At 38.9% G+C, this 12,622-nt stretch overlaps 1 protein-coding gene across 4 annotated transcripts in view; it reads right to left on the bottom strand.

Moving 5' to 3' along the window:
• Positions 1-12,622, bottom strand: part of Ythdf3 (YTH N6-methyladenosine RNA binding protein 3) — a 39,048-nt gene that overhangs the window by 14,393 nt on the left and 12,033 nt on the right. For all 4 annotated transcript variants that reach the window (XM_028864513.1, XM_028864510.2, XM_028864515.1 and 1 more), the window contains one exon: positions 2,121-3,719. In XM_028864513.1, the coding sequence (XP_028720346.1) occupies positions 2,121-3,719 (1,599 nt within the window). The remainder of the gene's footprint in view (positions 1-2,120; positions 3,720-12,622) is intronic.

Genomic DNA, 12,622 nt, shown 5'->3' with positions numbered 1-12,622 from the left:
TGTGCTGGAAGTTACTATGTAGAACAGACTGTCCCCAAACTCAGAAATCACCTGCCTCTGCCTCTTGAGTGCTGGGATTAAAGGCGTGAACCACTACACCTGGCTTCTATATTTTAAACTATCTTTTGCTCCATGAACTATCCAATTTTTTTATCTTGGTCTTTTCATGAAACTTCATTTTACTCAAATATAATGAAAACTGGCTGTTCAAATCTAAGAATGTGTCCACATCAAACAATGAGACAGTACCTATATAATGACTGGAATAGATTTCTCTTGAAAATTCAAATTCCCCTGAAACTTCTCATTCTGAAATAAGAGAACCTGACATTTTAAACTATATAAGGCAGATAGAATATACCAAATTGGCTCTTCCACAGGAATCTTGTTGCCTGGAAAAGCAAGCTGAAGAACTCCCACTGCCAAAATATTCAGGAAGGGAAAACTCAGTAAATAAGATTAAAACATTAAAATTAAGCAAGGCAGTGGTGGTGCACGCCTTTAATCCCAGCACTTGAGAGGCAGAGGCAGGCTGATATCTTGAGTTCGAGGCCAGCCTGATCTACAGAGTTCCAGGACAGCCAGGCCTACACAGAAAAACCCTGTCTCGAAAAATAAATAAATAAATAAATAAATAAATAAATAAATAAATAAAATTAGTGAAACCACAACTAAATTTTCAGACTAGATAGGAAAGAGACATAAAAAAATGTACTTGTAGTAGAAGAATGAAAAATCTTATAAGTATTTCTTTGTCATATCTTTTCTCCCGGACAATCTCATCCCATTTCAACAGGCGCAGCCATGGAAGAACAAAAACCCCAAGTCTGATTCCCATCTCAACTGTCTAAATCAAGGAAGGCTCTACCTCTATTTTTCAAAGATCATAAAAAATAAGCATATCCCAAAACAACATCTTTACCCACATCACACTGTCCACATTCCAAATTGTTCTCAGATCCACTGTCTCATAGTAGCAATTACAATCTATTACTTACCTGCTAAACTAAAAAGACTCCCTGACAACTTCTGATCCTATTATTTCCCTCACTTCCCACATTTAACTAGGCGAAAACTCTATTTAGCAATTCATTTGAACAGCTCTGAATCACCCCAAAGCCAAGTTTCTAACAGTTCAGCACAGCAAAGACTGGCACCAGGATCACCTAGGGTGCTTGTCAGAAATATAACTGAAGTCCTTATCAAATCCATAAAGGGGTATGTTTTACAAACACTCCAATAAGTACTTCTGAGCCTTCAGGTTTGGAAACTACTACAGATCCTTATCTCAATAAAATTCACCAGAGTGCTCACTCAATGTTAGCTGAAGCCATTTCCTCTTCTGCACACACGTAAGAAGCCATAATATATTTGAGATCGTACATCGAAATGAATCACTGCTGTGTTTTCATGAAGACAGAAGTGTGTGCCTTAACATTAAGTTTCCCACAAATATTTCCACAGCAAATGTATTTACTCTTGCCTGTGTTCAAAAGAACCTTAAGTGTACTTTTTATGGAAAAAAAAATTCATTTCCTACCCTCCCCATTCTCTTTACATCTAAAATCAGGCCCCCAAATTGATGTTTAGTTCTGAAGAGACAGCAACTCAAGCCTGTCTTACCTTGGGACATTCCAGTCATATACAAATATATGTAAATTCAGAAAGTCTCCCCGAGTCTCACAGAAAGAGCGTTAACATGAGAAAATCAAATGCTACAGATCTAATTCTAAAGGTCATGACCTTCGGATCTCCCTTCCTAATTCTTGTTCTATTTTGTTACACATTTTGGTCCTATAAAATATATACTATAGTTTTACATAACAAACACATACACACACACACACCACCTTTCTCATGAAACAAAGCAATAGCAGACATTTATTTGAAAATAGTGCTCCAAATTTTAAATGTATTTTCTCATAAAACTAATATTTAAGAACAGTGACTAGAAGGGCTGTGGATTTGAGGTAGTTTAGAGTTATGTTTCTTAAGCTTTTGACTTTTCTCAGAATAAAGTGCATAAACTATAATATTAAGAGGTATAAAAAGGATGCCATTCAATACACTCCACCCATGAAGATGAATCTTCACACAAAAATGACTGGATTCTTACTTACCCTTCGCATGGCTTCCTCCTCCTCTTGACGCTTTTCATAATGTGCAAAGTCATCAAAGATTGAGGTGGTATGCTTGAAAGTAGCAATTATTTTAAGCACTTGCTTTGCTTTTTCTAGGGGTACTTCTTGAGTGTCCCTTGAATTGGTTACTGGTTTGTTGTCATTATTTTCTAAGCGAATATGTCGTAATTGGTTATTGGGAACATCTTTGACAAAGATCCATTTAACTTCAAATTTGCCCTTCCACTTATCCTGAGACCAGACACCAGCATATGCATTATAGTCCACAACAGACTTCATTTCAGCCACTCCACAAAAATGTCCACTGCCATTCACACTGAAGAGTAAATAGAGTGGACCTTTACCATTCAGAGAACGGTAAGCTGCATCCAAACGCTTATTACCATGCTCAGTACTACACCAGATAGAGTACTTGATAGAACGATGGATATCATCCTCAGAATAGCTCTTAATTATAAACACACGTCCATTCTTCAGGTTCCAATCAAAGTCTTTGGGATTATAGTTGTTTATGGCCTTTAGTTTTTCCAGCACTGGATGCACCTCTACACTAGAAGGTGAAGCACTAACAGGTACAACACCTAAACCAAAGTTTTCACTGCCCGCTCCATTGTTCTGGTTGAAGCCGGTTCCCCTATTCCGAGGAGCTACCCAGCGATTCTGCAGCTGTGGCTGTTGAGACTGCACTTGGTGAGGCTGAGCCTGTGGCTGAGGTCCTTGTTGCTGCTGTGGTTGTGGTGGCTGAGGCTGCTGTTGAGGCAGTTGGCTTTGCACCAATGGTGGTGGTTGAATTAATGGCTGAGGCTGCTGGATTATAGTTTGAGGAGGCAGAACTGGTTGGGTTGGTGGAGCCTTTACCACTGACCCCTTTTCATCCCAAGTTCCAATATTCATGTTGTGTTTTATAGGAGGTGGTGGCACAGCAGAACCCCCAATTCCCACATTGCCCTTGGGTTTAAGTTTCGGTTGAGGTTTGGCAGGCTTTCTGGCAATAGCAGCCCAAGAAGTTGGTTTAGGTGCTGCACTGCTCACAGGGGGCACATTATTGGTTGCAATGCTAGTCATACCACTGCTGCTCAAGGCTGTACCTACAGTTTTTGTCACTGCAGCTGTCAGGTCACCACCAATTTTCAGTCCTGTCATGCCTTGCTCAATACTACTAATGCCAGGCACCTTACTCAAAGTATCATTGCCAAATCCAGCCTGTCCATCAGTAATAGCTCTCCCAAGAGAACTAGGTGGATAGCCATAACTGCTACTATAAGCAGAATTTTGTGTTGATTGTCCCTGAGATCCACTTGTCCCCCATGTAGAGAAATCAGCATTACCAGGAAAAAAGTTAAATCCATGTTGACCAAGAAATGGAGGGGTATTTCCTAATGCCCCTGGTTGACTAAAAACACCATCTGGTATGTAATGATGTTCTCCATTACTCATTTGTCCATAGGTTGTCAGATACGGCATAGGCTGGTCTCCAGCCGTGGACCATGCTGCTTCTCCAAGAGAATATGGAAATCCAATGGATGGAGCATAGTAACTAGGCATATATGGATCTGACATTGGTGGATAGCTGTTATTCTGCAAAACAGAAAACCACAATCAGTAGTGAAATGTTCACTTAAACGGAAAAGAGAAAAAGGTTAGATGAAAGACTGAGAGCAGTTTTAGGTGAATGGAAAAGAGATGTATTTGTTCCACACAATTAAAATTTCAAATCAATATTATCAGCAGAAATATTACAGATGAGTACCATCACCCTTAAGACAGTCTTGCTGCCCAGCTGGCCTCAATCTTAACAATACTCCTGCTTCTGCTAAGTGCTAGGATTATGTGCTAAGTGCTAGGATTATGTGCTAGGATTATGTCAGCAATGAATAATTTTAAAAATATTAAAAATTATAGCATTTTTAGGCAGAAGGTATAGGAGTAAAATAAAGATTGGGTTTTTGTCCCAGTTTTAAAATTCTGAAATTTCGCCGGGCAGTGGTGGCGCACGCCTTTAATCCCAGCACTCGGGAGGCAGAGCCAGGCGGATCTCTGTGAGTTCGAGGCCAGCCTAGGCTACCAAGTGAGTCCCAGGAAAGGCGCAAAGCTACACAGAGAAACCCTGTCTCGAAAAACCAAAAAAAAAAAAAAAAAAAATTCTGAAATTTCTACAAAATGCTAGTAAGCTTTACAGGCACTAAATTATAATGTACACACTAGACTTAAACAAATCCAGAATGTATGTCAAATAGAGGAATTAAACTGCAATCTTTATGGAATCAAGTTTGGCCACTTAAATTTTGTACTTAAGAAAAAACAAAATGTAGAAATGCTATATCTGAGAAGAAAATAAAAATCAAGATTATGCTTACACCATTAAACACAATTAACTGTTTTACTCTCCTCTATTTTTAAAATGAAATACAATAAAATATCCTCTTTATCTTATTGCTGCTCCCAGAAGTCACACATTTTTTAAAAGAAAATCCCATTGCCAATCAGGGAGACCCCAGAGGCCCTCAAAACAATACAGGCTATTGCTATAGCTCTTTGGTTGCCCATCAGAACTAGATGATAAGACCCCACTATTGAAGAGACCATACACTTTTAGTTGCAGTAATCAAGAAATCAAGAGGGAAATAAATTAGAAGCTTCCTCTCTTCCTCTCTGCTTGATAGCTTTTATAGGTGTCAGAAGACACTGGATCTTATGGGAGAAAAGGCACTAAGTGTGCACCCATCTCTGGACCTTTCAAGCTACAATACCAACCTGCCAAGCAAGAAGCACTCAACGGTGCAATACTGGCATGACTGTTATGAGGGGTAACGTGAGACAAGGTCTTGCTATGTATATGTAGCCAAAGCTGGCTTCTAACTCTTCATGCTCTCAGACTGGCCTCAATACCTTGATTTTCCCTTCACACCTTAAGTGCTGAGACAATAGCTATGAACCACCATGCTTTTAACTTTATGGATCAGAAATTTTTCACTATAGAAACAGCAATTTTTTCATTACTACAATAAAAAAAATCAACAGCTTGCTGCTTGGGTAGATTTTAGGTCTGCACCACAGCAAGAATTTATATGTAGTACTGTAAACCTGGTCAAAAGACCATGGCAGGGGAGGTCATAGGCCCTAAAGAGGAACCTACTATTGTTCCTTTTCTAAATGGATATGGTGTCAAAATGTTTATACTCATAAATTAATAATGCTTTCAGCATTGGTCAGAGAAGCTTATATGCAGCAGGTGGCAGTTAATACAGGGAATTCCTAACTGGTCCAAGTGCTAAGAAGTGAAGAGAGCTTAGCACTAAATGGGTTATCTGTATCACCCTCTTTAAGGTTCAGAGAATACTATGAAAAGAGAATGCAGAGAGTCTAATAGCCAGAGGATAAAAAACACTGGGAAAAAATTATCTTCTAGACATGGTATAGCTGTTATACTTAGGAACTCTCAGAAACAGTGGCTATCTAAACAAGAGCTGCACAAGACTTAGGCCCAGAGCATTGTATCATGGATGGGGAAGGGACCATTCATAAGGCCTCTCAAAAGGAGTTATAGGAAGATAATGGCTGCTGGGGGACAGGAATCCTCTACCCAAGCTCTCATGCAAGCAACTCTAAATGAAGTAGGTCTTACACACAAAAGGACATGAAAGGAGGGGAGCTTGCTAAGAGGAGACTGGATAGGAGAGGAAGGGAATAAGAAGATAACAGGGGGAAATATCCTCAAAGGTTTGTGTGTGTGTATGTGTGTGTGTGTGTATGCACGCATACACAAGAGAAGGAGAGAGAACAAGAGAATGATTGGGAAAGAATAATTCTTTTTAAATCTTGGCTTAAGGATATGATACTAAGAAATCCATTTCTCTTATGCTGTTCACTACTTATCAAATTCTGACTACCCATTTAAAACGTGAGACAAGGTCTTGCTATGTATATGTAGCCAAAGCTGGCTTCTAACTCTTCATGCTCTCAGACTGGCCTCAATACCATGATTTCCCTTCACGCCTTAAGTGCTGAGACAATAGCTATGAACCGCCATGCTTTTAACTTTATGGATCAGAAATTTTTCACTATAGAAACAGCAATTTTTTCATTACTACAATAAAAAAAAAATCAAGCTTCAGTTTGCATATTAAATAACTGTACATTTAAATTTTCCCAAAATTAAAAATAGCAAGTTTTACTAATGAGAAAAAAACACCCCAAACTGTTACAAATCAATATAAAAAATACTCTAAAATTTCCCTAAAAATAAGGTATTCCCCAAAAATGTCTTTAAGGCAAATCTTTGACTCTTAATGTGTTTTTCTAGACCCAATCCCCCAGTCTCACAACAGCTCTACAACAAAACACCTTCAAAAGCAGCCTTCTCTGCCTCTCCACCCCTCCCCCGACAAAATCATCTCTGGTAGATCTCACAAATTTTCCCCTTCTAACCTCTTCCTCCTAAAATGTTCCCCTCTGAATCCCACCCCCTACTTTACCCAATAGGCCACTAACCCAAAGGCCACTCCTGCCAGGAAAGCTGACTTTCACCTCTCTTTCTGCTCTTCCAGATCCAATCCCCCAGTCTCATCTCCAGCTCTGTATGTAACGACCTGCTGCAGTCTCCCTTTCCTCTGATTCCATTGCCAAAGGATCACAAAATATCTACTCCTCCAACCTTCCTTACCCAACTCATCCAATTATCCCAGTCTCCAATACCAACAAGCATTTCCTGGGAACACAACTGAGCAGGCAAAGAAACAGAAAATTTCCTACCAAGCAACACACAGGTATCACACTCTCCTAAAATCCAGAGAGGAAACAGAAACCAAGGGAACAAAACACCCACACAACAAAGACAAAACCAGATATCAGCACCAGATACAGATAGATCTGTAATCATCCCAATTGCAGATGCCAGGTAAAAACACAATTACAACCAGGAAAATGTCTTCACTAGAGCCCAGAACCCTACCACAGCAGACCCTAAATATTCCAACACAGCTGAAAAAAAGAACTCAAAATAGCCGATATGACTAGGAATATAAGTCCTTAAAGGAGAAATGAATAAATCCCTTTAAAAAAAATCCAGGAAAACAATAATAAACAGAAAGAAAGAAATAAAACTGTTCAAGACCTGAAAATGGAAAGAGAGTAAAGAAAACCCAAACTGAGGGAATTCTGGAAATGAAAAATTTAGGAATTTGAATAGAACTACAAAGGCAAGCTTCACCAATGGAATACAAGAGCTGGAACACGGAATCTCGGGCATTGAAGGTATGACAGGAAAAAAAAAATGGATAATTAGTCAAAAAATATGTTAAATCTAAAAAACTCCTAAGACAAAACATCCAGGAAATCTGAACACCATGCAAAGACCAAATCTAAGAAAAACAGGAAGATGACGAAGAAACCCAGCCAAAAGGAACACAAAATATTTTCAACAAAATCTAGTTTTCCTAATCTAAAGGAAGTGATGTCTATAAAGGTATAAGCATACAGAATACCAAATAGAGTGGGCCAGAAAAAAAAGTCCCCTCAGCACATAATCATCAAAACAATAAACATACAGAAGAAATAAGCCTATTATAATTGCACCTAACTTCTTAATGAAGCCTCTAAAAGCCAGAGGGCCTGGACAGATGTGCTGTAGACTCTTAAGAAACCAGAGGCCAGCCTAGACTATTATGCCCAGCAAAACTTTCAATTACCATGGGTGGAGGAAATAAGATTCCATGATAAAGCCAAATTTAAGTAGTATTTATCAACAAATCTAGCACTACAGAAGGTTCTAGAAGGAAAACTCCAAGCTAAGGAGGTTAACTACAACCATGAAAACACAGGAAATAATCTCAGACTAGCAAAATCAAAAGGGAAACTCTCTCTCCTCCACCACTACCAACAAAAACAAGAATAAGAAAATAACGAGAATCAACAACCATTTGTCATTAATCTCTCTCAGTATCAATGAACTGATTTCCCCCAATAAAAAGACACACATTAACAGAATGGATGAAAAACAGGATACAACCTTCTGCTGCATCCAAGAAACACACCTGAGCACCAAGGACAGATACTACATCAGAGTAAAGCGTTGGGATATACCAAGATATATCAAGAAAATGGACCTAAGAGTCAAGCTGGTGTAGCCATTTTAGTATCTTACAAAATAGACTTCAAACCAAAAGTAATCAAAAAAGATAGGAAAGGACACTACATACTCAATGGAAAAAATCCACCAAGATGACATTTGAATTCTTAACATATATACCCTAAACACAAGAGCACCCAAATCTGTAAAAGCACAACCAGAGCTTAAATCACATATTGACCCTCACTTATTGATGTTGGGAGACTTTAATACCCCACTCTCACTAATGGACAGGTAATCCAGACAAAAAGTAGAGAAATGCTGGAGCTGACAGACTTTTTAAACCAAATGAACCTAACAGATATCTACAGAACATTTCACCCGAACTCAAAAGAATATACCTTCTTTTCTGCACCTTATAGAGCTTACTGCAAAATTGACCACATACTCAGATACAAAGCAAGTCTCAACAGATTCAAGAAAGTCGAAATGACACCCTGCATCCTATCAGACTACCATGGATTAAAGCTGGATTTCAATAACAGAAACAAAAGTCTATAAACTCATGGAAACTGAACAACTCTCTACTGAAGGAAAAAATGGATCAAAACAGAAAAAAGAAATGAAAGACTTTCTAGATTGAATGAAAATGAATACACAACACAGTTAGACTTTTGGGACACAATGAAAGGCAAGTTCATAGCACTAAATGCCTAGGTTTAAAAAAAAAAGTGGAGAGATTGTAGCCAGAAATTTTCTGTGTCCCGCAGCTGTTCAGTCCCAAATAAACACACAGAGGCTTACTATTAATTACAAACTGTTTGGTCTATGGTTCAGGCATATTGCTAGCTAGCTCTGACATCTTAAATTAACCATTCCTATTAATCTATATTTTGCCACGTGGCCATTGCATTAACAGTCTGCTGGCATCTTGTTCTTTGGGCAGCTAGATGGTGTCTCCTGACTCTGCCCTTCTTCTCCCTGTCTCTGCTTGGATTTCCCTCCTGCCTCTATCCTGCCTTATCATGGGCCAAAGCAGCCAAGCATATTTATTAACCAATGGGAGCAACATATAATCATAGAGTATAGAAAGATTGTCCCACAGAGCAAGAGATCTCATACTAGCAACTTAACAGAGCACCAAAAGCTCTAGAACACATGAAATCACATCCAAAAGGAGGAGACTGTTAGATAGTCTCAAACCCAGAGCTGAAATCAATAGAAGAGAAACATACAAAGAGAAAAATAAAGAATCAAAGAAACAAAGAGTTGGTTCGTTGAGAAAATTAGTTAAGATTGACAAACTTACCCTGATAAAATTTTGTTTCTGATAAAATTAGAAAAAAGGGGGATTATAACAACAGATACCAAGAAAATTTAGAGAATCACAAGGACACACTTTAAAAAGGTACCCCTTACCAAAGTTAAATCAAGATCAGGTAAACACTGGTACAGAGAAAAATGTTCTGAACAGAATTAGCACAGGCAGTAAAACTAACAATTAGTAAACAGTACCTCATGAAACTGATAAGCTTCTGCATGGCAAAGGACACCGTTAATAGGACAAAATGGCAGCCTAAAGAATGGGAAAGATTTTACCAACTCCACAGCTGAGAGAGCACTAATATCCAAAATATATAAAGAACTTATGAAACTAGATATAAAAAAACAAATAATTCAATTAAAAAATGGGGAATAGATATATACAAAGAATTCTCAATAGAGCAATCTCAAGTGGCTGAGAAACACTTAAAAGAAATGTTCAACATCCTTAGCCATCAGCAAAATGCAACTCAAAACTACTTTGAGTTTCCATCTTACACCTGTCAGAATGGCTAAGATCAGTAACACAAGTGGGCTCATGCTGGCAAAGATGTGGAGAAAGGGAAACACTCCCACACTGCTGGTGGGAGAGCAAACTTGTAAAGCCCTCATGGAAATCAATAAGGCAATTCCTCAAAAAGTTGAGAAATGATCTACCTCAAGATCCACCATACCACTCTTGGGCATATACAGAAAAGATGCTCCAGCACACCACAAGAACATTTGCTCAAGTACGTTCACTGCTGCTCTATTCATAATAGCCAGAAACTGGAAATGACCTAGGCATCCTTCAACAAAAGAATGAATAGAGAAAATGTGGTATATTTGTACAAGGGAGTATTACTCAGCTATTAAAATAAAATGACATCATGCAGTTTGCACGCAAATGGGTGGAACTAGAAAAAAAAGATCACCAAGTGAGGTAACCTAGAACAAAAAAGATAAATATAGTGCATTGACTTATATATAGATATTAGCCATTAAAAAAGCAATAATCAAGCTACAATCCATAGACCCAGAGAGGTTAGGTATAGACAAAGGGTCCAGAGGGAACACACCTCCCTAGAGGTAGAAATAGGATGGATTGTATGGGTAGACTAGGGGGTGAGAGTAGAATGGGAGGATCAGTTGGTGAGGGGAAGGGGATATGGGGCTGAGGGAGAGAATGTAGGGAGAGACAGAACTGAGGGGCATTTGAGAAGAGGTAGGGAAACCTAGTGCAGTGGAAACTTCCTAAAATATATTAAGCCAATTCTAATGAAGTTTCCAAATAATGAAGACAGAGTCCCAACTGGCCATCTCTTGTCACCACAAAGCTTCCAATACCAGGACTGGGTTTCATCCAATTGAGTTGTTGGCCATAAGGGTCCCATGGAAATCCCCAAACAACCCAGGCTGTTGCCAAGACAATAGGTTGCTCTCCACAAACTAACAACAAGTCCCCATTGATGAAGACAACACCCACACAACTCACTGAACATAGAAAGGCGAGCTGGTGCCTACACAGAACCTTAACCCCCATGTTCTAGGGTCTTTGGTATGGAAAGATACTCTGCAGGCTACCAAAAGTGAAACGTAAACACCAAACCAGCCACAAAACTTTACAATCTTCCTGCCTGAAAAATATGCTAGGGCAATGGTGGAACAAAGCTTGTGGGAGTAACCAACCAATGTTTGAGTTAAAGCCTACTCCATGAGACAGAACCCATACCTGACACTGCTTAGGTGACCAAAAACCAGAGACAAGATAGTCCAGAGACCTAAGGTAAAACCAAATACTACTAGTCTAAGCAACAACAAAAAAAGTAACAATAAAATGACTCCTATGATAGTATGCTATACTCATAGATCAATGCCTTATTCAGCCATCATCAGGGAGGCGTCTGTCTTCCTGTAGCAGATGAGAACAAATATCCACAGTCAGACATAATGCATAGAGAGGGAACTTGGAACACATAGCCCTAAATGCTATGTCTCCATCAATTCTCTCCCCTCAGAGCTCAGGGAACCCCAAGGAAGAGTAGATGGAAGGAGTATGGGAACCAGTGGTGATTGAAGACAACAGAACAAGGCCTTCTATATCAACTAAGCAAGGCTGCTATTAACTCCAGAGACTGAAGCAGCATGCACAGGGCCTAAATGGGCCTACACCAGGTCCTCTGCATATAAATTAAAGCTTTCGGGGGGGCTCCAGAGATGGCTCAGTGGTTAAGAGCACTGGCTGTTCTTCCAGAGGTCCTGAGTTCAATTCCCAGCAACCACATGGTGGCTCACAACCACCTGTAATGAGATCTGGCGCCCTCTTCTGGCCTACAGGCATACATGCAGACAGTATACATAAATAAATCTTTAAAATTAATTAATTAAAGCTTTCACTTTAGTATTTTTATGGGATTCCTAAGTGTGTGACCGAATGGGTCTTTGATTCTTGTGCTTTCTCTTGGGGCTCTTTTCCTTCTGTTGGTTACTTGTCCAACTTCAATATAATGATTTTTGTTTTCTCTTATTATATTTTATATTGCTAAAAATATAAAATAAAATGTTTTCTTAGAAAGACACATTAATAAAAAAGGAATTGTCTTTGAAGTGATTCCCTGATTTTCACCAGAGTCTCTATTGATGAAAAATAAATAAATACATTTAATAACAGATTTCTCAGTCTTTATGTTCGATATCTGAAGCTCAGAACAAAGTTTTAGGATTTGTAAAATCATGAAAGGTAGGGGGGAAAAAACCTACCTCATCAGTCAGTATTTTCTCTCAGGGGTCAGTACCATTGAGGCTGGCTTTTCATTTATATAGAAAGATATAAAGTCCAAGATTTTATATTAAAAGCTGGGGGACCTTGTTCAATGGCGTAGCACTAATTAGAGTACAAGAGGCCCTGGTGCTCAAGTCCTGACCCCACAAAAAGAAATGCTAATATAAACTTATCACAGTAACATCACAAATACTATCTGGAACAAATTTCCGGTTTTTTAAAGAGCTTATTATTGAAAACTTAGATATTTTAGTACTACTACATCGTCCATCCCTCCCTCCCTCCTTCCCCCCTGTTCCCGCCCCCCTCTCTCTCACACACACACAAAGT

The sequence above is a fragment of the Peromyscus leucopus genome, chromosome 5 (genome assembly GCF_004664715.2).
Source record: "Peromyscus leucopus breed LL Stock chromosome 5, UCI_PerLeu_2.1, whole genome shotgun sequence".
Lineage (NCBI taxonomy): Eukaryota > Metazoa > Chordata > Mammalia > Rodentia > Cricetidae > Peromyscus > Peromyscus leucopus.
Note: the sequence above shows the minus strand (reverse complement) of the source record. Positions and strands in the feature narration are given on the sequence as shown.